At 45.5% G+C, this 25,927-nt stretch overlaps 1 protein-coding gene across 1 annotated transcript in view; it reads left to right on the forward strand.

Moving 5' to 3' along the window:
* Positions 1–25,927, forward strand: part of LOC6598384 (zwei Ig domain protein zig-8) — a 64,464-nt gene that overhangs the window by 24,493 nt on the left and 14,044 nt on the right. The window contains exons 3-4 of the mRNA XM_026994260.1: positions 11,503–11,672; positions 25,348–25,558. Coding sequence (XP_026850061.1) covers positions 11,503–11,672; positions 25,348–25,558 — 381 coding nt within the window. The remainder of the gene's footprint in view (positions 1–11,502; positions 11,673–25,347; positions 25,559–25,927) is intronic.

Raw genomic sequence — 25,927 nt, forward strand, 5'->3', positions numbered from 1 at the left:
TGGAATGAATGACTTACTGACTCGCGGAATGAGTGACTTAGTGGAACCCTGAAAAAGACTCGGATGCCATTTGTAACCCAAGAATGGGGTTGGTTGGGGTCTCATTTCGTTTCGTTTCGTTGCGAGTATGAGTGGCATGAGGCATGGGTGACATTGGTATGGCATGGCCCTCCTGCCTCCTGCCACCTGCCCCCCTACTCCCACTCCTTGATGCGATAAGAATAATTGGAATGTCAGTTTAGATACGCGCACGTAAAATGCGAACGGAAAGCGACATCCACATAGCCATGGCCACAGCCACAGAATCGCACAGAGAGCCCTCCGCGACTGAGTCTGGCGTGGGCGTGGCTGGTTCTGCTGTTGCACATGTTGCAAGCCGAGCAGTAAATATGGTACAATAGCATCCTAGTTCTCTCATCATCGCTGGCGCACTTGGGTGAACAATGACATAAGTCTAATGACAAGCAGAACGACGACGACGAGGACGAGGACGACCGCAAAGCCACCGCCAGGAACAGCAGCAGGCAGCGGCAGGCCGTAGGAGCATCAGCAGTAGGGATCTGTACCAGAGTTTCCAGATGCTACTGCTGCTGTGATGACACTGACAACAATGACAACGCTGACATGACATGCAGCGGAGCAGTGCGGTGCAGAATGCAAAAAGAAAAAAAAGAGCAGCAAAAAAAAAACAGAAACAGAATTTCCAAAAATGGACACAACGGAGTCTCATTTCGAGTTTGAGCCATACAGAAGGTTCAGATACCCTAACAGTACGAGAATTTGTAGGAAAACAAAGGAAAAAGCATAAAAAAGTAAGCGAATTTAATGGAAAACAATTATGGATAGTAGAATCTTGTTACCTTTAATCTAAAAAAGGTGCCATAAGAGCTATATCGATTGATTGATTCTATGGAATATCCATTTTCTATAGCTCCAATTATTCCTGTTTCATTTGAATTCCGTAAAGGTCAGGTATGGGCAATTTTAAGGAACTATTTTTAATTCTTAATTTAAGAAAAATAATCTAAATCTCCTGGAAATGTTTTTGGAAAATTACTTCATAGACAGCAGAGTAAAAAAAAAGATTGTAGGCACAAAAAAATGAAATGAAAAAAATAAATAAAATAAAGAACTTCAGAACAAGCTATAAATATAATTTTATATTAAAAAAAAAACAATGTTTATATATACATATGTAGCTATGTTTTCATTTTTTTTTAACCATTTATTTATTTTATAAGTTTAAAAAAAATTAACAACATGATGATAATATTCATCAAAAAATAATGAAATAAAGAAATCAATAAAAATATAAAAAAAATATAAATACAAAAGTTAAAAAAAATTAAAAAATAATAATATTTAAAAATAGTAAAAATCATGATGATAATGATAATAATCATGAAAACATAATAAAATGGTTATAAATAAAAATATACCAAAAAAATATTAAATATTAAAAAAAATAATGAAAAAATATTATTATTATGATATTAAAAATATAAAAAAATTATAATAAAAATAAATTTCAAAAAAATATATTTATGTACATACATATATATTTTTTAAATTTAAATAATTTTCTTTATTTTTAATTAATTTTTTTGGGTACTATTTTTTTTAAAAACAAATTTCCATGATTTCCACTAGCTTCTGCTGCTTCTCGTAGCATTTTCCATTACTTTCGCCAAGAAATAAAGGCCATTGGTTTCCCCGGATGACTCCTAGTGCATTGCTATTCCCAAGTGTCCAGCACTACCCAAGAGCGTCTCTAGGAAAGAAATCAGAGATTGAACAGAACGGACGGGACAGACCATTGCCACAGAAGGAGAGCAGGAGAGTGGTGGGCAGTGGGGGGCGGTGGGGGGGTCTTCTGTCTAAGCATAAATTTCGCTGGATGCTGCGGTCAGCAATATGCGTCCATGATAAACGAGCTGGGGATAGGGCTGAGGGTTTTTTGCATGCATGCAGGCTGCTTCATCATTGCGTGGGGATGCCAGGCACGACAAGGACGAGGACGAGAACGGGAGAGAGATTCGAGCTGACATTTCAGGAAGAGAGAGATAGAGAGAGAGAGATGAGCCACTGAGGCATTCAGCCAGCGAGCCATGCCCATTTATCGTCTAAATTGAAATTGAAAATCAGGCAGGCGCAACGGAGGAGGGGGCATCGCAGAAGAAGGAGCTGCTGCATTTGATGGCCACTCCACACAGGATACAGGACTCTTGATTAGCTTGTTGCGCATGCGTTGTGGGCGTGTGTCTGCCTCCTGTGTTCCAGACACGCCCCGACCACGACCACCAAAGAAACGATGGACTGCGGTTCTGTCAGCAGCAGAGGCAATGCTTCAGCGGAGGTCCTCCTGGAATGCTGTTGCAACTTGGGATGCTTTTGTTTGTCATCGTTCCAGCATTCCAAGCCGAGAGTCCATGGCTTCTGCTTCTGATCCCCCCCCCCCCCAAAAGTCGAGAAAAATGACACGGAAATTATGAAAAGAAGGCAATTGAAAATGTAAAAATTGCTGAACTTGGCACAAAACTCATTTGGACATTCAAATGGCAGCCAGCAGCCACTTCCCTCGCTCCTTGGGCTAGTTTTATTCTACAGATTTCCACTTTTCCGCTCATTTTTCTTGGGGTTTTTTTTTTTTTTTGATAAATGTCATGGCTTGATTGGCTGCCAGGACGACCATTAGGCGACAGGCGCTACCCCCTTCTGCCAGGCATGGGGCAGGCTTGGGGCAGGGGCAGGGACAATATATTACACGCTTATATGCAAATGAGTTCAATTTCTGACCAACCGAAAAGGCATTATGTCCAGGGATAAATTCGGGGGCGAAGAAAATTGCCAACTTACTGAATTATAAAGTGGCCAAAAGGTGGGGGGAAACTGCAGAAGCGGAAATGTGTGGAGGCTAAAATTGAAAATCTATGCAAAAGGAGGCATCAGAGAGCCATGTGCCACGGGGCTTGTGGGGCAGAAACAAATTGCTCGCCAGCATTATGGATTTGAGTGTGTGTGTGTGGGGGGGTTGGGGGTGGGGGTGCAATTTGCATAAGAAACGTTTTAAAGCTAGCAAGCAAAATATTGATCGACTGGTAGATTACCCTGGAATGCAGGTTGGAGATTTATTTTTGTTTGTCAATGTTGTTTTTTTTTTATTTTTATTAGGATTGTATTTTTGACAAGTTTTTGTACCATATTTTTTATTAACAATTTAATTTAAAAAATAATAAAATAAAATTGCGAAAATTATTACAAATTTGATTTGTTCTTTAAATAATGTTAATTTTTTAAATATTTCAAATATATAAACAAACGTTTATTTTTTTGTTTGATTTATTATTATTTTATTATTTTTTTTGTCAATATGTAATTTTTTTTTATTATTATTAAAATTGTATTCTGTATTTTTGACAAGTTTTTGGTTCTTAATTAATTTTATTTTTATGTACCATATTTTTTATCAACAATTTATTTTTTTTAAATAATAAAATAAGCTTGCAAAAATGACTAAAAATTGTATTTGTTCTTTTTTTTTAATAATACATATTCTTCTTTAAATAATGTTAATTTTTTTTTTTAATATTTTTTTTAGCTTATTATTATTTTTTTTGTTATTATTTTATAATTCTTTGTCAGTATGTAATTTCTGTTTGTTTTTTAATTAATTTTATTTTTCTGTACCATATTTTTAATCACAATTTATTTTTATAAAAATAAAATAAAATTTCCAACAGAACCAGTTTTATTTGTTCTTTATTAAACGCTAATTTTTTTTTTATTAAATTATTTAAAATAGATTTTAATGACTTAAAACTTAAAAAAAAATTAAAATTATACAAAACTGCTTTCATTTTGGGTTCCTTTTAGGTGTAGAACCGCTCTTAGATCTTTGGAAAACCCAAGAATCCAAGGAAACTTTTAATGGAAAATATGCTATGCAAGGCTCTGTCTGTTTGTAAGGCATTTATGGGCCTACAACTCCCTTAATGACCGTTAAGGGCACCAGCCTTAATCTCTGGACTTTTTTGGAGGAATAGCTTAACCCCTTTTCTGGTTGTTTGGGCCACCTTTCGGATCTGGTGCCTGGATGTTTTCCAAACTATAATTTCGCTCCGGAACTACTATAGTATTTCAATCAAAAGACAAACTTTCAATTGCCATTTGCCAGTTGGCAGTTGGCTTTCTCAAACAGCCACTTCAATGCTAATCTTGGAGGCCAAAAGGGCAAGGGCCAAGGCTCAGCATTAAAAAGTTTTTCCTCTTCAAACATAAAGATTGGCAAGTTGGGGGGGGGGGGGTTTTTTTTTTTGTACCCCCGTCATAGATACGAGTATATGTGTGCTCCCGCTCCCTCTCCCTTTTGCCTGTCGTTATTTTTGTGCATTTTATCAGGATATCATGCGATTAACTTTTACATAAATGCCTATCAGTCGCATGCCCCATGCCCCCTCGCCACCAGCCACCAGCCACCGGAAAGTTTTGGCACACACAGGCATCAACATCAATGTCAAGGAGGAGAACGAGTGGAGGAGTCCTTGTGGCCGATGATAAGGCACGCAAAGAAGGACTCCCCGTCGAAGGCTTCTTCTTCGGCCTGCAGCCTCTCGTGCTCGTTGACAATTTTATTTGCATGAACAGGACTTATGACGCATGACGGAATGGTTTTCGCAGTGCCTTCGAGTGCCTCCCCACATCCTTCCAGGCTTCCTGCCTCTGTCCTTCCTGTGTATTCTTTTCTTGTGTGTTGGTTTGGAGTTTTTTTTTTTTTTTTTTTGTTGGGAAATCCATCTCCCGTTTCGGTGTCTCGCAAGTCAATTAAAGTGCCACTCCCCCCGGTGGCAAATGGGATACCGCAGTGCCATTTCCTCGATTCATCGACTAATTCCATAGCTAATGAATGATGGAAAACAAAGGTAAAGAGAGAGAGAGAGAGAGAGAGATTCTTTTGGTGGGGGGTGGGGGGTGGGGTGGCTCCCCGTCTCTTGTGGGTAATCCCATTGACCCGTTCAACCTCACGATTCGTGCCCGTAGCACTCCCCGTATGCTAATAAATTATTGGTATTTGCTTTAAAAAACCATAAAATTGGCGTGGTACATCGTACACGGCCCCGCCACCATTGAGGAGCCGCTTAAGTGCACACTTGGCATGTGGCATGTGGCATGTGGCATGTAGCATATAGCATATATGATAAATGTTAAAAGCAATGGCCGCAACCGGATCCGCCCGCACTTGCCAGCGATTCACATTTCGGCACATACCCTGTAAAAGGGCTAAAGCAAAGCCAGAAAGTTGTTCGAAGGCCCTGCCCCGCCCTCCTCCAGGGGGGGGGGCAGTAGGACCCCTGCAACAGGTCAAAGGTGGGCGCGCGGCGGTAACATAAAAATGCCCATTAAATTGAGTCTCAAATACAGGAAGATAAAAAAAAAACACTGCCATTGGAGAGAGTACTTCGCGGAATATTCTCACTGGATTTTCGATATGAAAAAAATATACATACATTTATTTATTCGTATTTCACGCACGTTGTTGTTATTCCCCGTATCGGCAAAGCGGAAAGCCTCACCGTTACCCCATTCGATTTTTCTTTTGGGGACATAAAGCAATCATATTTTATTAATTTTTATATACATAAATCTGATCAAAAAAAGAAACGTAATTGCTGCGTGTTCCGTTTCTGCATGCCAAGAAGGGAATTACTGTACTGCCTGCCAGTCCATTATTATCATTTATTTTCGCTGAAAAACATCGGGGTTTTTTTCGCGGCGAGGGGGGCTTTTGTCGATTTTTGGTATCGTTTGGCTATCGATAAGTCATTGTTGAATATATTTTTAATGAAAAATGGTGGACAGAAGCCTATTAAAGGTTTTTAAATGATTTGTAACCTTCTAAATTTTATTATTATTTATTTTTTTATTTAATTGTAATGGATATGGGGATGTTAAGAGATGAAAACTTCTAAGAAATTATCAAAATTTAATTACGAATTTTTAAGAGATGCGATTAAATGATTTATTATTTATTAAATCTATTTTTATTTATTTATTTTTTATTCATTTATTTATTATTATTTAATTATTATTAAATGGAAAAATTTTGGGCTGTTAAAAGATGAAAACTTATAGGAAATTATCAATATTTAATTAAGGGTTTTAAGAGATGCCTTTAAATGATTTATTTTTTATTTAATTTATTTTTATTTATTTATTGATTATTGTTATTATTTAAATTTTGATTAAATGGAAAAATTTTGGGATGTTAAAAGATGACAACTTTTAAGAAATTATCAATATTTAATTAAGTGCTTTTAAGAGATGCTTTTAAATTATATAATATTAATTTGTATTATTTATTTAATTTATTTTTATTTATTTCTTATTTATTTGGATTTATTTATTTATTATTATTTATTTTATTTGTATTATTTAACCTCATAAATTGTATTATTATTTATTTTTTTATCAACTGGACAAATTTAGGGCTGTTAACAGATGCAAAATTTCAAGAAATAAACCATATTCAAAGACCAGAACCTGACCTGAAAACCTTTTATTCTACCGCCGGAAACCTCTCCAGGGCTTTCTCCCAGAGACCATTTCCTTGTTGAATTGAGGCTCTCCGACTTCTCCTTTCTCCAAAGAGAAAGAACTCCACCATATAGATGCCCCAAAAAGATCGTCTCTCCTCGTATGACAGTGCCCCATTGAAGGGTGGATATTTTTGATGATTGCTCATTTCCCTTCAAGCTGAAAAATTGGTTGTCATATTCAACGTTTTAAGGACTTTAAGGACTCATTCTTTGCAAGAAAACAGGCTTCTAAATCAAGTTCTTCTCCTTAAAAGTGGGGTCGTCTCCTGCTCAATGCCGCCTGTTAGCCTGTTAGCCTGTTATCCTGGCAATTGACAACTTAACGATGGCTCTGCTCTGGCTGCCTCCTGGCATGTGTGTGTGTGTGTGTGTGTGGCATGCTCCGAAAAACATTATCACGCACGCTGCGGGGAAGCACAAGGATGTGGGTGGCATATAATAAAAAAAAAAACCCAGCATAAAAATGCACACAAGACAAAGGACATGTCGGGTACTCGGCGATATGTGTGTTTAATAAAAAAATTATGAACTTCAATTACGATGGAGAGCAGGCGGCAGGTCTCTGAAAAGTGAAGGGAGAAGGAGACTGGAGACAGGAGACAGGAGACGCCGCATCGAGTGCATAAAATGCTGAGCAAATAGCCAGCGGGGGGGTGGCGGAGGGGGGCGTGTCATATGTGTGGCTCATAACAGTATCCTTGTGTGTGTGTGTGTTTGCATGGCATAATTCGTTCCTGGCGAAAGTTGTAAACCCAAAAGCGAAAACATGGCGGAGTAAGGGTCCTAAAGGTATGGTAGGGGGATGGTGCTGAGTGCTCCTGGGTGGGAGGGGTGCGGCGGGGTGTGTCACAGGGAGACGCGTGCATGTGAATGGCGGCCATAAATCAACCGACGACAAGCAGTCGAAGGGCAACCGCTCAGGGATTAGAGGAGAGTGCACTCCCCCTCCCCCCCTGCCACACGGCTTATGCCTTTAATTGGCTTTCCTCGCCTCCGTAATCCCCCACTTTCTCATAAGCATAATCGTTATTGTAATCGTGGGGCAGAGGCGCAGAAGAGTGTCCTCCAGGGTGCGGTGGGGGGTGGGGGGCAACAACGGTGGCAGGTGGCACAAACGGAAGGGGCAGCCACCAAATGGCGGCACTTAACACTTTTGCAAAATGTCGTCCTCCATTTTCGGCGCGGACATTTTCATTTCTTTTCGCCTTTTGCCCGTTTCTCTGTTTGTTTTTCATTCCTCTCTCGCTCTCTCTCTCTCTTTCTTTCTCTTTCTCTACGACATACACATGTGGGTTTGACAGCTGAAAGCAAGGAACTAATTTCTCGTGCCCCTTCGTGTCACCTCTTTTTTTCCCATATTTTCACACTTTCCGAGACAGTAATAGAGAAAGCAACCCGAAAGTTTAGTGCCATTTGGTAAACGTCTGTGTGAAAAACGTCTGTGTTAGAAAATATAGGAAAATTTGGTAAATAGTAGTTAGCGGATATTTCTTTACTGTGCTGACAAAATGGACGAGCGACCAATTATTTGTGACGTTTGCGGCCTGGCGAAGTCAGACGATGAGACGAGCCTCTCGGAGCCGGAGAGCCAGAGCGAGCCAGAAAACCAGAGCGAGCCAGAAAACCAGAGCGAGCCAGAAAACCAGAGCGAGCCAGAAAACCAGAGCGAGCCAGAAGACCAGAGCGAGCCAGAAGACCAGAGCGAGCCAGAAGACCAGAGCGAGCCAGAAGACCAGAGCGAGCCAGAAGACCAGAGCGAGCCAGAAGACCAGAGCGAGCCAGAAGACCAGAGCGAGCCAGAAGACCAGAGCGAGCCAGAAGACCAGAGCGAGCCAGAAGACCAGAGCGAGCCAGAAGACCAGAGCGAGCAGAAGACCAGAGCGAGCCAGAAGACCAGAGCGAGCCAGAAGACCAGAGCGAGCCAGAAGACCAGAGCGAGGAGGAGAACAAAGAAGTAGACGACAAGGAACAGTTCCAGAACGAGTGTCGTCAGCTGTGGCTCATGCTGAACCGCAATGGGCTCGAGCTCAAGAAAATGACAGCGACTCAGCAGCAGCTTGAAAAGGACTTGGAGGGTGTTGAGCGCCTCACCGAGATGGGTCGTTTTATCAAAGACCGCTTAGAGCAGGAATCGCACAACAACATTTAGCTGCAGCCACAGCAGCAGCAGCAGCCACAGCAGCAGCAGCAGCAGCCACAGCAGCAGCAGCAGCCACAGCAGCAGCAGCAGCAGCAGCAGCAGCACATACACAAGCACATTTAAAGGGGGAAATGTAGCAGTAACAACAACGCAAAGAAAATACTATAATTTGTATTGTTAATACGTACACTACACGCGACACTAGCCGTAGAGAGACATGTATTTTAGATTGAAGTTTGTAATTAAATTCAAAGTGTGGGAAATATAGCCAAAGAATTGCAATGGAATCGATCGTTTTCACTCAGTCGCCTCGCACTAACGGTGGGAGTGGGAGAGTCCCAACAGAAACATTGCTCATTCGTCGCCTCTCGTTCTCTTCCAGCAGGTGGTCCGCTGCTGAGAGCGCTATGACGCTATGACGCTATGACGCTATGCTTAACAAGAGAGAGAAGAACGATGTTTGCTGTAGTTCTAAGCAAAAGCGCATGCGAGAGAGTGCAAGCGAAATTGTTTTTGCCTCTCGGACCGAAAGCCGAAGAGACGAACCGAAGTGATGTTTGTGTCGTTGCTGATCTGTCGGCTGATAAATATGTATGTACATATGTCTATTTGTTGCTATTCCTCTGTCGATGCTCGCGTTGTGGTTTTGCCTGGGCGCGGTGGAGAATGAGGGAGTGCAAAAACTTGAGCGATCGAAAAAATGAGCGTACCTATTGACACTTTGGGTATGCTCAACTTGTGCCTCTCTCATATCACTGATATCAATATGGAATGAGCAAAGACAATACCGTCTCTGCTGTCACAGTTCACGGGGTATCTTGCGCTTGCTCATGTGCTTGGTGGAGTGGGAGAGTAAGCAGTAAATGGGACTCTCATTCTCCTGCAATGGCCAGAAAAGTGTTTGTATAGATTTATTTGGTTGGGTGGCGAAAGGCTCTGGTTCTGGTTTTGTTTCCGCCCAAAAGTGGCAGCATTTTATCTGGCAGCCCCAGGCAGGCAGTCGTCGTCCTCGTTGTCGTTCACGTCTTTGAGTCTTACAGCGTCCTTTGGCCAGTCATTGTATCTTGAAAGTCCTGCTTCTCCTTGCAAACGCCAACGCCAATGCCGCCCCCGAATGTTGCATAAACAGCTTACAGAAAAACAAGCAGCAATCTGGGGCATATAATATGGGGGGCGTTTATCATTTAATTAATTGCCTTTCGGGGCAATTTTCATTAAGTAATTTTCGCCTTTCGCTCTTGTTTGCTCTTCTGCTCTCTTTCGTGTTTTTCTTTTCTCTACGCTGCATGCCACACACAAGCGCCCATGGTCGGGGCATTGCAGTGGTTGTGTGGGCGTGTGTGTGTGGGAGCAACAGCTGTGCCACATATTTATTGAGGGAACGGAGGCTCCTTTCATGTGGCAGAGACTGTGTGTGGGTGTGTGGGTGTGTGGGTCGATCGGCTCCAAATTGCCACTCGTTGTAAAGTGGCAATTAACGCCACATGACGCTGTCAACAAATGGCGGCGCCTCCCCCCCTAACCCCACCCACCTACCCGCATTCTACATATGTACATCCGAAAGCCACTCTCCATCCACCAGGCATTTGTTAAGTGCATTTTTCCATAGTCCCTCCCCCCTGCCCCCGTCCCCCGGCCCGCGCACAACCCATGTATGCTGCCCCACCGGTCTGTACTAATTTTAAAATTATTACTTGAGACCCCAGACAGCAGCAACATGAATGAACATGCCCCCGAGAAGCCACACACACAAAAACAAAGGCGGAACAAAATGGGAACAAAAGAACAATTTTCAACTCATTTTCCTGCCACACACGCGCGCGTACAGCTGCCACCAATTGAGAGGTGTAGCAAGTGGAGCGGCAATTTTCCCATCAAAAATGTCAGTAGAACGTCATTACGCATCGATCCGGCATTTAATCGGTTTTAAAGGAACCTTTTCGATAATTTCATAAAGTAAAAAGTAGGTCATATATGGACTTATGAATTGATTATGAATTCGAATTAAAACAAAGGGAGAGACTATGATTTTCTCTGCATTAAAACACATTAACATTATTTGTATGATTCCACTCAATTTTCGTGCGACGTCCGCGCTTTGCTCTCGGCGCTCTGCCAGCAGCTCTGCCGACTGCGCGGCTTCGGTTCGAGCTGACCAGCCGAAGCCGAGTAGGCAGCGGGCAGAGAGCCTCGGGCAGCGGGCAGAGAGCCTCGGGCCGCGGAGCTCAAAAGAGAACTCCCGCCCACACTCCTTGTGTGAGAGTGAAATAGACATACTTTTAGATGTTTTACTGCTCCGCACACGAGCTTATTTCCCTGATGCGCCATTTGGAATGATCGAGCGTCGATCTATGGACTTTTTCCGCGGCCGTGTCTTTGGCATTTTCCTAGAGGAGAATTATTCCTGGTTTATTAATATAAGATAGGGTTGCCGCATTGGCCAAGAGGGGTTATAAGAGCTTTGAATCGGGTTTCAATCTTCTGTAAATCTGTGGCAAAAGTGGCATTCATACCCGATTCCAAACCCAAACTGAGACCCAGTGTCCTTGGTATCGTGCTTATAGGAATCGGGTCTGTAAATCTGTGCCATTCATTGGCTACTCTGGAAAGATATTCAAAGCCAAAGAGTGGAAATCCCACTAAATCGATCTCAAAGAAGGATCTCTATGAAGCAGAATAAAAGTATCATTTATTTATCCCTAAAATCTTTTCACTTTCATCTTTGGAGCCCCATAGAACCACTTTTAATGCCTGGTTTTTTCCTTGCAGGCTCCACGGATAGCGCTTCGAAGCGCTTCTTTACAGACTTCTTGCAGGATTTGCCCACGCCAGGCACCGGCGGACCCACCTTTGACCCCAGCGCGATCAGCAATATCACAGGACTCGTGGGCAAGACCGTTAAGATGACCTGCCGTGTCAAGAACTTGGGCAATCGAACGGTAAGTACGGGGCACACTCGCTCACAGAGTCCTCCAGGGAGTGGCAGTGGCAGGGCCTGTGTGTCCGCTCTCAAGTTTTGTGTATAATAATTTTTAAGTACTTTGGCCGAAAATAAAAGTAAAAGTAAAAGTAAAAGTTTTCGCAGTGCAGGCAGGGAAACTTGTCAAAAGGCGTTACGCTTGACAGGGCGGTGAGTGCTCCGCGTGCAGTGGCAGCTGCAACATGCGGCATGCAGCAGCAGCAGCAGCAGCAGCAGCAGCCCCATCTCTAGTGCTGACGGCAGCTGTCGCTCTGTCGTTTTTGGTTTGGATTTTAGCTTTGCCCCTCCGGGAGTTCGACTGAAAAGTTGTAAGCTCCTCCTGCCGCCCGACTGCCCGACTGGGCCCCCCTTCTGCCGCCCCTCCTGCCGGCCCTCCCCGTCTGGCACTGCCACCGCCACTGCCCGCTTTTCATTATGAAAATGCAGCTGGAGATGCAGTTGCTGTTGGAGTTGTTGTTGTTGCAGCTGTTAAACAATTAGCAAATTAAACTCTGAACTTTCAACGCTCTCCCCCTCAACCGCTCTACCCCTCTCTCGGGGAAAACAATAAGAAAACACAAAGGCGGGGCCCCTCGCCCCACCATCCATCCTTCGTATGAGTGACGGCCCCCCGCCTACTGTTTCCTCTTCACTTTTTAGACCAAGTTTTTCTCAAGTGTCGCGCGCGCGGCCATAAAACTTTCAAAATTTTTACGCTTTGCCGGCTTATTAGGTGAGTGCCGTCCTGCCGTCCTGCCGTCCTGCCTGTTGTCCTAGCCTTAGCCCTAGGCAACATGCCCCATGCACCATGCTCCATGCCTCCGCCCAAATTCCACAAAAAAGTTTCGGCCTCTCGCTTCCCGTTTTAATTTCAGTTTGACAAAGTGCATGAATGAATGAATGAATGAATGAATGAATGAGTCGAAGCTCGAGTTTCCGTTGACCCCTCCCCCACCCCTCAGAAGGGGGTCCTGGGGCTGTCAAGTTATGGACGCGCGTCCGTCTAATTACCGAGTCTCACGCCAACAAACGCCAATTAAATGTGCCATGAAGGCGGCCCCGCCCCCTGCCCCGAACTTTGCTGCATGCAGCCCCAAAACCCAGGGGCAAGGCTGCATTCTCTGGGGAGGTTCTTCTGCCCAAAAATGTATTCTTATGTTTTATTTTTTCGCAGATGATCAATAAATAGATAAATATCCTCAGTGGCAGAGTCATGAACGTGCCACTGGAACTTTTGGAGCCACTTTATCGAATAGGCTACCCCCCGTACCAAAAATCAAAGCAAGAATCCAGCATCACGTCTTTTGGGGCTTCATGTCTTTGGGCCGTATATTACCTGCTCTATGGACAGGAGTTTTGGTTACGTGATAAGTGGGGCGGGGGATGTGGGGATGTGGGGATGTGGTGTCCTGCCCGATGGTCTCCTCGATGTCCTTTAGCCGGTCATCGATGCTGCCTGCTGATGAGCTGCTGCTAAAAGTTCGGATAATTAATCACGGCTCCCAAGAGTCCCAGAGCTTGCCTGTCTCTTGCCTGTCTGCCCCCCCCCCCCCCCCCCCCCTCTGGCCCCTCCTCCTGCAGCTGTCTAATTACTCAGAGATGTTGCAAGTTCCATGTTCCATGAGTTACGGCCGTACATGGGGGGGTACATGAGTGGCAACGAGAGGATTTTCGGAGTGCAGCCAGCCAGTCATTTTCCATGCAATTTACTCATTTTACAACACTTGTTAATTCTTCTCTTTAATAAGACGCACCCAAAGGATGTTTGGGCAAGTAATAGCTGGGTGTTGCTTTATCGATAAGTTATCGATATTCATAGATTTGCATCAATTTAACTATCGTTTCGGTAGATAATCGATTAGTAAATGAAAATTGAATCATAGTTCTGATAAATCATTGGTTTTTAATCAAATTATAGCTGGGAGTTTCGATATGCTAACGATTTTAAATCGAAAACTAGCTACAGCTTCGAAAATGTTATCGTTTTTCATCGATATGATCGATTTTTGTCAAGCAATTAATTATTGTGTCGATAAGTTATCTATTAGTTCATGAAAATAAGTAAAACTTTCGATAAGTTATCGGTTTTAAACCAAATACCAGCTAGGAGTTTCGATGTCCCATTGATAGTGCATCGTAAACTAATAACAGCTTCGATAAGTTATCGATTTTCATCAAAAATTAATAACAGACTATTTATTTGATTTTTTTCGATAAATTAATTATTGTGTCGATAAGTTATCGATTAGTTTTTTAAAATTAAGTAATAATTTCGATTAAAAAAAATATAAAACAAATTTCGATATATTTTTGGTTCTTAAACGATAAATATTTGGTGTTCCGCTGTGTTATCGGCTTCGATTCCACGCTGAAAAAATCGTGCACCAAGGAAATGTGCGGGCACTTATTCATGCGCCTCCTTCAAGAGTCACAGCTGCAGGAGCCTCAGAAAAGTGGCAGCCTCCACAGCTACTGAAATGGCGATGGCTGGACAGAGCCAGGACATTGGCTAGTGTCATCGCTTAGATTCTCACAACGGGACATGTCATTTGCGGTGTTCTCGGTTGGCGAGAATGACCGCAAGTCCAAGGCCGCAGAATGCGAATGAAGCAAGACGAATGAAAGGAACGAATCAAAGGATGAATGGATGGATGGATGTATGTCCAGATGGCGCACACATATGCATGTCAGTTCATTAGTGTGTAATTGTGAGAGCAGAGAAAGTGCACATCGATTGGCATTTACGAATTGAATTCTCGAATGTCCAGAGGCCAGAGGCCAATGACCGCAGAGCCACACAGAAAACCGCTCGGAGGGGGCTAGAGGTCACCTCCTCCTGCCGCTGCTGCCGCTGCTGCCGCTGTTGCAATTGAAATTGTTGCGGTTGGTTTTACAAGTAAATTGTCAGAGAGCCAGAAGGCCCCAGCCAGGTGCACGGACCTGCAATCCCAATCTCTCCAGCCTCTGCCGCCTGCACTCCCCAGCAGCAATTGAAAATGCAATTTAGCGTGTGAGGCAGTCTTTTCCGCGTTATACCCTGGACTTGAGACAGTGGAAAGGGGTTTCAGTTATTTGTGGCGGGAGGATGACCCTCTAGAGATTGACACATTCAAGACTCATAAGTAATGATGATTATTGCCCTACTCGCCCATTGCCGGCCAGGGTATGCCTCTGGTCTGTCTTCGTACTCGCTTCTCGTCGCTGGCACTCGTTTCTGTTGTGTGACCATCTCGTCCATTTCATTCGCAGGGTATGCCCCTTGTCTGTCTTCGTTCTCGCTTCTCGCTGCTTTTTTTTTTTGCTCCGTTACGCTGGCACTCGTTTCTGTTGTGGGGCCTTCTCGTCCATTTCACTCGCCTTTTTTTTCAAGCCCTGCTGTCTGCCGTTCAATCTTTTGGCCTTTTGTTTTGTCAATGGAAAAAACCACACCCCACCCCACTCACCCCCCCGCCCTTCAGGTGTGTGTAACGGCGATTTCGATGAATTTCGTTGCGTTTTTCATTTCGTGGCGCTTTTCATTTCGTCGCCGTTTGTGTGTTGCCCCCTCGATTTCCCCCTCTCTCTTTGGCAGAGCGGTTTTGCTCAGTTTCTTGGTGAAAATTAAATTAAATCCGTTGTGATATTCGGCCCCGCCTTTCCGCTGCCTGCCACCCAAGAAGAGTGTCGTCTGCCACTCATTAAAGCCCCACTTTACCCCCTCACAAGAAAAAAAAAAGGAAAAAAGGAAAGCAGCGGGGGAGCGAGTGGCACCACTTTATATTGTACAAATCAATTGCCACGCCCCGCATGCGGCAAGTGCCACGCCCAAGCCATTTCCGATATATATCCTTGCCACCCCCCCCAACCCCAACCCCAACCCCAACCCCAAAAATATCTCCTTGGCAATCAGAAATCAAAAAATAAATATTAGAAAAAAGAACAAAAAAATATGCAAAAAAAAATGTGTGCCTGTGCCTGTGGGAGGCGTTGGGGCATGGCCTGGCTCCTGCTGTCTGAAAAAAAAGCAAATCAATCAAAGAAAATGTTTAATATTTTTCGCTATGCGCTTCACAGGACTCGCAGGAGGTGGCGTTGACACAAAACGAGAATGAAACTGAAGCTGAAGGCAGGCCCCCCCCCCCCATCAACCCACCAGGTGGGGGCTGGGGGGGGGACTCCACAATTGTCTGCCTTTGTGTCAGCTGTCAATTTTGTTGCTGCTGTTGTGTGTCGAACGATGACTTAGCTGGCAGGGCAACACATCCCTCAGATACACAGAAAAACGTAAACATTATCCGCCGTGCCTCGCCGCTCGCCTGTCCGTCCTTCGAGTACAGTCATCGACAAAAGGCAAAAGGAAACTGGGGCTAATGATCTCAAATGTGCTTACCCCTTGGCCCCCTTTGGCCCCCCCCCCCCCCCCCTCACTTGTGTCCTGCAACAAGAATCACAAATAATAATAAGAATGATAATAATATTGGAAAATAAATTGCTCTCTCTCTCTCTCTCTCTCCCTCTCTGTGGCAATTACAGAAAGGAAGCCTCTGTGTGTGTGTGTGTGTGTGTGCGTGTCAGTGCTGCCAGGTGACATATGCAGCAGAGTTGCCACCCACACAAACACATCCTCCGTACTGTTCTGCTTCATCGTTTATCTTCGTCAATGCTTTTTGATTTACGTGCTCTCGGTGATTGCCAACCTCCCCCCCCCCCCCCCCGCTCCACCATTCCCGAGCATGCCTGGCAACCCTACCGCTTGCGCTGAGACAACCCTGCCCGGCCCTGCCTGTGCCGCTAATGTGCCAGGTCAAAGGGCAACAATTTCCTTAAAAAAAAAATAGTATATATTAAAATAAGAGGAGGAAAAGGCTGTATGGCACTAGGGGTTACCCTGTAATCAAAAAAAAAAATACAAATAAATATGGAATACAAATCCCTGGGACTCCGATAGTTCTGCGGCGCCAAGTCGCCCGGAAAAACCATCATACCCCCCCACCATACGGCACATGCCCCATGCCCCATGCCACATGCCACAACGGTGGCACTGGCAGAGGGTGTCCCACAAAAACAGCGAAATTGCGTTACGTGCTGGGCTCCCAGAGAGAGAGAGAGAGAGAGAGAGAGCGAGGGACACGTGGATGTGAGGCCCAAAAAGGATGCCCTGCTTATTATTATTTCATTTTTGCCTCCCCCCCCCCCCACCCCTGCCAAGCTGTTTTGGGGGGGGCGGCAATTTCATTCAATTTCGCTTAAAAATTTCCAACGCCAGCGGCAATTGAAGAAGAAGGCGACGACGACGACCGATAAGAACCACCTGCAGGACTCGCATTTTCCATTTACCATTTCCACTCCCCGTTAGGATCTTGGACTTATGAAAATCTGTCGATGGAGCGTGTCCTGGCGTGTCCTGGCGTGTCCTGCGAGTGTCATTAGCGTTCAGGGGCTATAAATTACAGCAGTAGGACCTCCATTTGATGGCCTTCTTATGCTAATTCCACATTTGTTTGTGGCGAAAGCGGGCGGAGTGGTAGGGGGGGGGGGGGGAGAGGGGCAACTCTTTTCTTTTATGAAAAATTCATGCGACTTCCAATCGCTCACAGAGGCTCCTCGACAGACAATTTTTCCATCTGCCATGGAAATAAATAATTCAAAATGCAAAAACGCTGCCGCATACGAGTGATTTAAAGCAAATACAAAATACAAATATTATACGGGATATGCAGTACTATACGATGCCATATGGCAGGACTAGCTAGCTGCCTCCCGCCTCCTGTCTCCCGCCTCCTGCCTCCCGCCTCCTGTCTCCCGCCTCCCGCCTCCTGCCTCCTGCCTCCCGCCTCCTGCCTCCCGCCTCCTGCCTCCTGCCTCCCGCCTCCTGCCTCCTGCCGCTGGCTCTTTGCATATTTATTGGACATTTGCCCCCAGAGACAGAGCGAAAGAGTGTATTTTCTTTGTTTTTTGATTAGCATACTCGCAGCCAAAAAATGTACAGGATGTAAAGGGAAGGGCCAAAGATTTTTCCCAAACAAACAAGGGGACCAGCAGGTCCCCCAACGCCTACAATCAGGGCCAACCATGTGACTAGTTTTTGTGGCTTAGAGGAAAACCCTTTTCTAATTTACTTACACTTGAGGAGTTTTCCTTCTGCTTCATTAGTGACATCGCCAGAGCGGCAGAGGGGCAGGCAACGAGCCGAAAGGCAAACAAAAACAAAATTCCCAGGCACCGAAGGCAATAATCAACTTAAAGGCCTCGCAGTACAGTGGACACTCGCCACAAGGGGACACCTGCGATACAAAGGACAGGCCACAGGCCTAGCCCCTAGATCCTTCCTCGAATATACGTATATCCTGCGATGCCAAGCCAAAGGAAAGAGAGTGAAATGTCGGCAAATGCAAGCGACACGTGGAGGCATAGAGGGGTAGGGGGTGGGGGTCAACAACTGTCATAAATCATAAATTACACGACAATTCTGTCAGCGACAGTTGTACATCACAGAGAAAGAGAGAGAGAGAGGGGAAGGGGGAGGGGGAGGGAGACGGAAAGCAGAGCTTCAGGAGCTCCTCCTGCGCCTCCTGTGCGCCTCCTTCGGCCTCAAAGGCAATGTTGTCATAAAGCATTTACACAACGAACAAAAATTGTATAAACATAAATTGCTGCCTGCCTGGAAACTAAAAACCGCCCAAAAAACAAGCCACAAACCCAACCCCCCCCCCCCCACCAAGAACAACAATGAAAGAGGGTGGCTGGGCAGGGGGAGGGGCAAATGAAAACTGTCATAAAAGTTGAGCACAGCGTTGGGGGCATTTGTTGCATTTGCCACCCCCCCCCCCCCCCCCCCTCACCACCAGAGAGGGAGGGGGATTGGGTGGCGACTGGCGACTCCTTGCAGGTGATTTCCGTTTGTCGCCCAAAGACATTTGCTTTCTTTCTTTCTTTCTCTCTCTCTTTCAGTCTTCTTTTTGTTGGTGTAAACTTTTGTCCTGGCAAATCCACTACCCACTGAGATCTTGGCTAATATAAGGAGGGGCGGACTTTGACTTAAGCGAAACACGTACGCCCCCCCCTCCAGTCCCCCCAGTCCCCCAACCGCCTAAACCCCAACACCCACGACATGAGGCAAGGTCGCAGAGTGGTCTCCGGCTCGTTGTCATTCCGATAGAGTGCCAGGACCTCGTCCTGTGCGTCCTGTGCTTACACTTGATAGGCTTCACGTGGAACGTGTTCGTGTCTGTGTCCGTGTCCGTGTCTGTGTCTGTGTCTGTGTCCTTGTCGACGACAACCGACAATTGCCAGGGCACAAGTTTTCAAGAACAACATACCAGTGGACAGGACATAGACAGGAGCCGGCACCCAATACCCACAGGAGGCGGTGGAGGCGAGATGGAACCATGTTAAGCAGTGCACTGTACCTCCTGGCATCCTGCGACGAGTCCTGCGGAGAGTCTCGGCAAAAACATTAGAGGCGAAAGTTTGCTCTTAACGAAGCGTTCAAGTGGAATAAGTGGAACAAATGCCAAAGCGAGAGCCCGCCCCCAGCTGAAGGGAGGCGACAGGCGACAGGCGACTGGCGACGCACCACCCAACCACCTGGAGAGAGGACCTCCGCCCCCCACCCAGCCAGGAGACAGGACCTGTGCCTCCTCTCGATATAATCAGCATCGTTGTGCAGACAAAAAGAAACCCCCCATCCCCCGGTTGCAGCCCAGGGGGGGGCAACAATAGGGATTCTCAAAAGTCCCAAAGGAAGGAGCCAGGGGGCACAAGGACGATACCTATTGATGTTTTTTTTTTTGCTTTCTTTATCCCGAAAGTTGATTGTAAAATAATTGAACAACAGGCTGAAGAAAATGCCTGCGGGGCAGGCGGGGCATGCGGGGCAGGCGGGGCATGCGGGGCAGGCGGGGCATGCGGGGCAGGCGGGAGTGGGCGCAGTGAAAGGCGTGGCCTTTGTTTAGGGAAACAAGTGGAAGCCACTCCCTCCGCTCCACCCCCTCGCAAGTTATTTGAGCAGATAATTTCGATAGAAAGAGGGAGAGTGAGAGTGAGAGGGGAAACTGCTTCTGTCGCGCTCTGTAATGGCTCTTGAACGTTTTGTACAAGTTAAGTGGTTATTTGAAACGGGTACGAAGAAACGGTTAAGGAATGGTCGAGAAACGATTGAGAAACGGCAGAGAAACGGTTAAGAAACAGTCGAGAAATGGTTAAGAAACGGTTGAGAAAGAACGGTTAAGGAACGATTAAGAAACGGTTGAGAAACTGTAAAGAAACGGTCAAGAAACGGTCCAGAAACGGTCAAGAAACGGTCCAGAAACGGTTGTGAAAGGAACGGTAAAGGAAATATTGAGAAAAGGCTGATAAACGGTTAAGGAACGTTGGAGAAACGTTCGAGAAATGGTTAGGAAACGGTAGAGAAAGGAATGGTTAAGAAACGATTGATAAACGGTTGAGAAAGTATCAGAAACGGATGAGAAATGGTAGAGAAAGGAACGGTTAAGAAACGGTGGAGGAAGGAACGGTAAGGGAAAGATTGAGAAAAGGCTGATAAACGGTTAAGGAACGTTGGAGAAACGTTCGAGAAATGGTTAGGAAACGGTAGAGAAAGGAACGGTTAAGAATCGATTGATAAACGGTTGAGAAACGATTAAGGGACGTTGGAGAAACGGGTCAGGAATGGTCGAGAAACGGTAGAGAAACAATTGAGAAAGAACGGTTAAGAAACGGCTGAAGTTCGGTTGAGAATCGTTTATAGAACTGTTTTCCGACGATAATGGTGTTTTCAGAAACGGTAAATTTATAGAAATGTAAAGAAAAATAGCACCAAAAATATTTCTAGAGGCTATATAAGGCTCACAAAGGCAGCATTCTAACATAGTTTAAATAATTACAGATAATCACTAAGAGAATGAGAATATTTCACGACTAGTGTTTGAAAAATAGACGCACTGACTTATAGAACACTTTAGTTACAGAACAAATGTCATCAAAGTACTTCCGAATGGGATAAACCAGTCAAATGTCATTGAAAAAAACATCAAAATATAACCAAAATATACAAACAGGATTCAATATTTGGGAAATATTGTAAAATTCAGTAATTAATGATTGAGACTAGCTTCAATTCCGTATTGCCAATCGAATGGCAACCATTGAAGTCCTGCCTTTGCTCCGAAATCCATCAACTGAAAGGAGTTACCAAAAAAAATGGGGTTTAAAATCCCACAGAGAGAAGCGCTAGCTCTTTGATTAAGGATTATTAGCAGAACCTAATGCGAGAGATAATTCCCCGTTGCAGGACTCTATTCCCAGGCGAAGGACTCGGCGCCGAGCAGTGGTCGCCCCGAGGACATTGTTTGACAAGGCCAATCTTTCAGGCCGCCATGGCATGACTTTAAAGGGGGTGGAAGGGGGGCTGAGAGGGGGGAAACTAATGAGCGAACGTGTTGAAGCAAATTGGCCCTAACGGCCATGTGCCCTTTGCCCTGTGTCCCACATCCTTTTGGGCTAATCAAAGTCCTGCCGCAAAGTTTCTGCCCCCTTCCGCCAGGAAGGGCAGGAAGGACATTTATTGACCAAATTAAAAGATGCATAACAAAAGCTTTGTCATGCTGATGTCGGATGATATTCTGCCCCCCTCGGGGCATAAATCATAAGAACCAGCAGACGACCCATAAAATATCGCATATAGTGGCAAACTTTTCCCAAAAAGCCAAAAAGAAAAGAAAAACATTCAAAATAAATTAAAAGCAAAGCCAATGAGGGGTGGAGAGTGGCTGGTGGGGGGGTGGGGGGTGGGATGGACAGCAAAACTTTTAATCTTAAATCAAGCGAACGGACGACGACAAATGTTCGACACAAGGCACAAGTCCTGTGCTCCTCTTTTGTCAAATATTTACCCAATAAATTCCCATTAAAACTAACAATTGGTTGACTTTTAAGCTTAAATGAGAGTCCAGCTTTCTCTTGGGGGGGGCCCTCCTCCCCTCATCGTGGTTGCCCCTAGACCCATCGCAGGGCGAAAGAAAAGCATTTCAGGGGCACGATCGTTTTATTCGATTTTATGGCATTTTTCTACGAATCACAAGGCGGTTTGTGGTTTGTTTTTGTTGTTGTTGTTGTTGTTGTTGTTGTTGTTGTGTCGTGCCGCCATTACATTTTTTTAAAGTAGTTCTTGGGCAGATGAAACTCGTCCTCCCATTCCTCTTGCTCCTCCTTCAGCTCCTCCTCCTCCTGCTCCTCCTGCAGCTCCCTCGCCCACACCTCGTTCTCATAGTCAAAGCCCAGTTCAGAGTCCGAATCGGAAACGGGCACGGGCGGTGGATTGTTCCACGGCGGCGGCATCATCTTGAAAGATCTCTATGTACTCGGCACTGCGACAGAGTCCATACACAAGAAATGAATACGGAATTTTGATTAGTAATCCAAAAGTACCATGCATTTTTTTTTTTTTTTTTTTTTTTTTTTACCTTTTTTTACAAAATGTACTCTATATGGTACTGAATTTTTCCGGTCTATACGTTGTTGCCTCTATAGAACTCTCGACTGTAATGAGCAATGATTTGCTTTTTGGGGGGTAAGGAATGTCATCCTCGAATGAAGGCTTTCGCCCCGAGTGCTTGATGCTCGGTTTTTCAAGGCATTCAAAGCCGTTTTGAAATCAATGAAAATCCAATGGAGTGAAGGGGGGGAAGGGGGGTGGTAGGGGGGTGGGTCTCCAAAATATTGTTGTGCATAAATTTGATTGGATTTTGATTTCATTTTGAACTTCTTATTCGCAAAAATTTCAAATGCGATGCAATTTACGATGCTCCAAAAGATGATTTCCGTTGCACACAAATTGGGGAGACAAGTCTCTCCCTCTACCACTCTCCCTCCCTCTCCCTGCCTCTCCCTGCCTCTCCCTGCCTCTCCCACCCTATCTCTGTTTCACTCTGCAATTATATTTCGATATTCGCGCTCGAAAATCCAAACATCCTTTGGCCCCGCCGGCTTTTTTGGCATCCACTCGCTGGCTCCCCCCCCCCCCCCCCCCCCCTCCCCGTTTTTCCATGCCAAAAGAGGCGTGCCCGGAAGTGGGCGACAGCGCCAGAAATGAGCAAAAATTATGAGTGCAGAATTTTCTAATTTAATGTGATTATTATTATTATATGCATTTTGCAGTCCTGTTTATTTCGAGAATTTCTTGGCTCAAAAGCCCCCGAAAATGTCATTAGTGGAAGCCAAACGGATGGTGGCGGGGGGAGGGGAGGCACACAAACAGGATATAAATTAAAGAGATTATTTGTTTTAAAAAAAAAACTGTATATATATGGGGTGCATTTTATGGGATAAGAGCAAAGGTCAATGGTCGAAAAAATTCCAAAAAATCATATAAATAATGGAAAAACTAAGACAGGTCTGGGGTAAAGTCAGGTAAAGGCAAACCTTTGCAGGTTTCTTACGTAAAGACCGTGTGTTTTGTTGCTGGATTTGTGGGACCGAAAACCAAGTCTTTTTATGGCGGGAGACGACATCGATAGACCATCCTTGAAGCTGCTCTTTTGGTTTTTCCTTTCTTGTCTTTCCCTTTCACTCAGTTGGGACTTGTGCAAGTCTCTCTCTCGCTCAAAGAAAATTCACGCTTGTCAGCCATAAAGGTGTTTGCTCGAACTCCAAGCCAAATCCTCCAGGGGGAGGTCATAGGACACTGATTGGCACTTCATGCGATGCGATTCTCTCAGCGGGAAGACCAGTCGAATGGCAGCTCCCCAATCAGCAACCACTCACGTGCAGCTGCAGCTGTGTGGCAGTGGCATGTGGCATGTGGCATGTGGCATGGTAACAATGGCAACAATAAACTGAGCAAACAACTTCTTGGGGGCGCACAAACATCTCGGTTCTTGTCTAAAGACTCGAAAGGAAAGTAAAAGGAAAATTATAAAGCGAGACAGAGACAGAGACAGAGAGGGGGGGGGGGGGGGGGGAGAGGGAGGTACATCCCATACATATTCAACAGCAAGGACATCACATAATTTGCCCCTGCCTCCCTGGCCGCCTCCCTGCCACACGAGCATCGTGCCACCCGGGCCGTCCGTGGAATATCAAGCAACTAAAAAGTTTCACGCAGCGCAAACTTTAAGCTGCAGGAACCGCACACCTCGCTCCATAACATAAGCCAGGCCCCATGCCACATGCCCCCCCCCCCCAAAAAAAAACTGTCGCCAGAGCAAAGAAAAACAAGAGACGGCAAAAACAGACTCGAAACCGTGGGATTTCCTACAGTTAAAGGGAATTTCCCACCACCATGGAAGGGTCCTCCATGCCCCGCCAAATATGATATTTAAGCCTTAGCGAATGCCTCATGTCCTTGGCCTATGGCCTCGATGATGCCTCGTTTTATGCACTTGTCACCGCGACTTTGGGGGACACATCCCGCCCACGCTTCGCTTATCGGCAGGACGAGGACGAGTCCAAGCGGCGACTTTATCGGTGGTTCCTTGCCCCATGCCCCATGCCCCATCTCTCTGTTTGCCCCTCTCGCTTTTTGTGTTTTTGCTCCTGTAATGCGATTTTCATTTCTGACGCGAGCTAGCAGGGTGTTCCATTCCGCGTTCCACCCGTTGACTGGCATTTTGCCATTCAGCAGGGCTCGGGGCGAATGGCCACGCTCGAAATACAAAGGTAAATATCCCGAATATTTGGAAGAACAACCACAGCATGCTGAGCCCTTTTTTGAGGACTACCCATAGCTGCAATCCATTGTTCATTAGCCGCGGATCCCCCGAATTATTTTGTGCCTCTGGCACGTCCTTCTGCAACTGGCGCACACATAGATCCTGGCGGGGATTTCCTTTGCCAAATGATTTGGCCGAATGCCAGCGACAAACAGCAGCAGGAAGGACTGCAAAAATGCGCAATTTGCAATTGGAATATCTGCCATATACATGGATTTATATATGTATATATATATATATCCATTTATGTACGCATGTATGCCGTCTCTCTCTCTGGGTTTTTGGCACTCCGCCGCATAAAATCAAAATTAATTTGCTAATAATGTTGTCGTAATTATCTAATTGCCAACCAAAAAATCGCCGAGCATATAAAGTTTCCGCTGCGTGATAATTACAGGACCTCCAGCCACCAATTATCCCAGAAAATTGACAATCGACATCGAGGCTGAGGCCTTTTGGGGACTCGAATGATTGGGCAAATCGATGGCCCACTCTTGGAGGGCTTTGGCCATCCTTTGGTTACCGAAAAAAAACGTCACCTTTGTTGCGGAAAAATCCACCATGTAACCGGCAAAATCCAGCGATTTTTTGGGCCTCTTTTTTGGACTTCTAGCCAGGCCTTTGGGGCGCTCGCGCAATTATGGCCACCATTTAAGAGGCTCACGAGCTCCTCGGACCACACGGGGACCACAGGCCGTAAAGCTCAAAGAGCAGAACAGAAGTGCGGGCAGGGAGAGGGACCAGGGGCAGGGGTCTTTGCACGTCCTCAATGTGGGCACAAAGGAGGATAAAGTGGTGCCTTTGGGCCCACATTCGATTTCAATTTGGCATTTAAATTGTTTGTCCTGTCTGTGCAGCAATTAAGAGACGGACACACGGCCTAAGCGCGCAATTAAAAGCCAGCCGGACACCATCCGAGGACCCTCCGACACAGTCACTAAGTGCGCTCTTACCCTCTGTTTGCAGGTCTCCTGGGTGCGACATCGGGACATCCATCTGCTGACTGTCGGCCGCTATACGTACACGTCGGATCAGCGATTCGAGGCCCAGCACTCGCCGCACGCCGAGGACTGGTCCCTGCGCATACGCTATGCCCAGCGCAAGGACTCGGGCATCTACGAGTGCCAGATCTCGACAACGCCACCCATCGGACATGCTGTCTATCTGAATATTGTGGGTGAGTAATCGAAATAGTCGTAAATATATTTCCTGTATCTGTATCTGGCTTGGGGCTCCGTGATCTCAAGAGTGGCGCCAACACTGCCTCTCCCTCTCTCCCTCTCTCTCTCCTTTGGCCCTCCTTCAAGGGGGTGCTACGTGTGAGTGATTTGCCAACTACTTTGATGTTTACACTGATATCCAATCTGGCAGCAACAGCATCCACACATTGGTGTCCATTCGAAGCTTCGTTGGCAACACCAAATGTTGACCACTTGATGGGGTATCCATTTCCGGGCTATCCCGGACTCTTCTTTTTCGTACTGTGTGTCGCCGTCGCCGTCGCCGTTTTATGGCAGCTTTTTGCTGCTTTTGATGATTCCCCTGG

Source organism: Drosophila persimilis, unplaced genomic scaffold (assembly GCF_003286085.1).
Source record: "Drosophila persimilis strain 14011-0111.01,24,50 unplaced genomic scaffold, DperRS2 tig00001632-arrow-arrow-pilon, whole genome shotgun sequence".
Taxonomy (NCBI): Eukaryota; Metazoa; Arthropoda; class Insecta; order Diptera; family Drosophilidae; genus Drosophila; species Drosophila persimilis.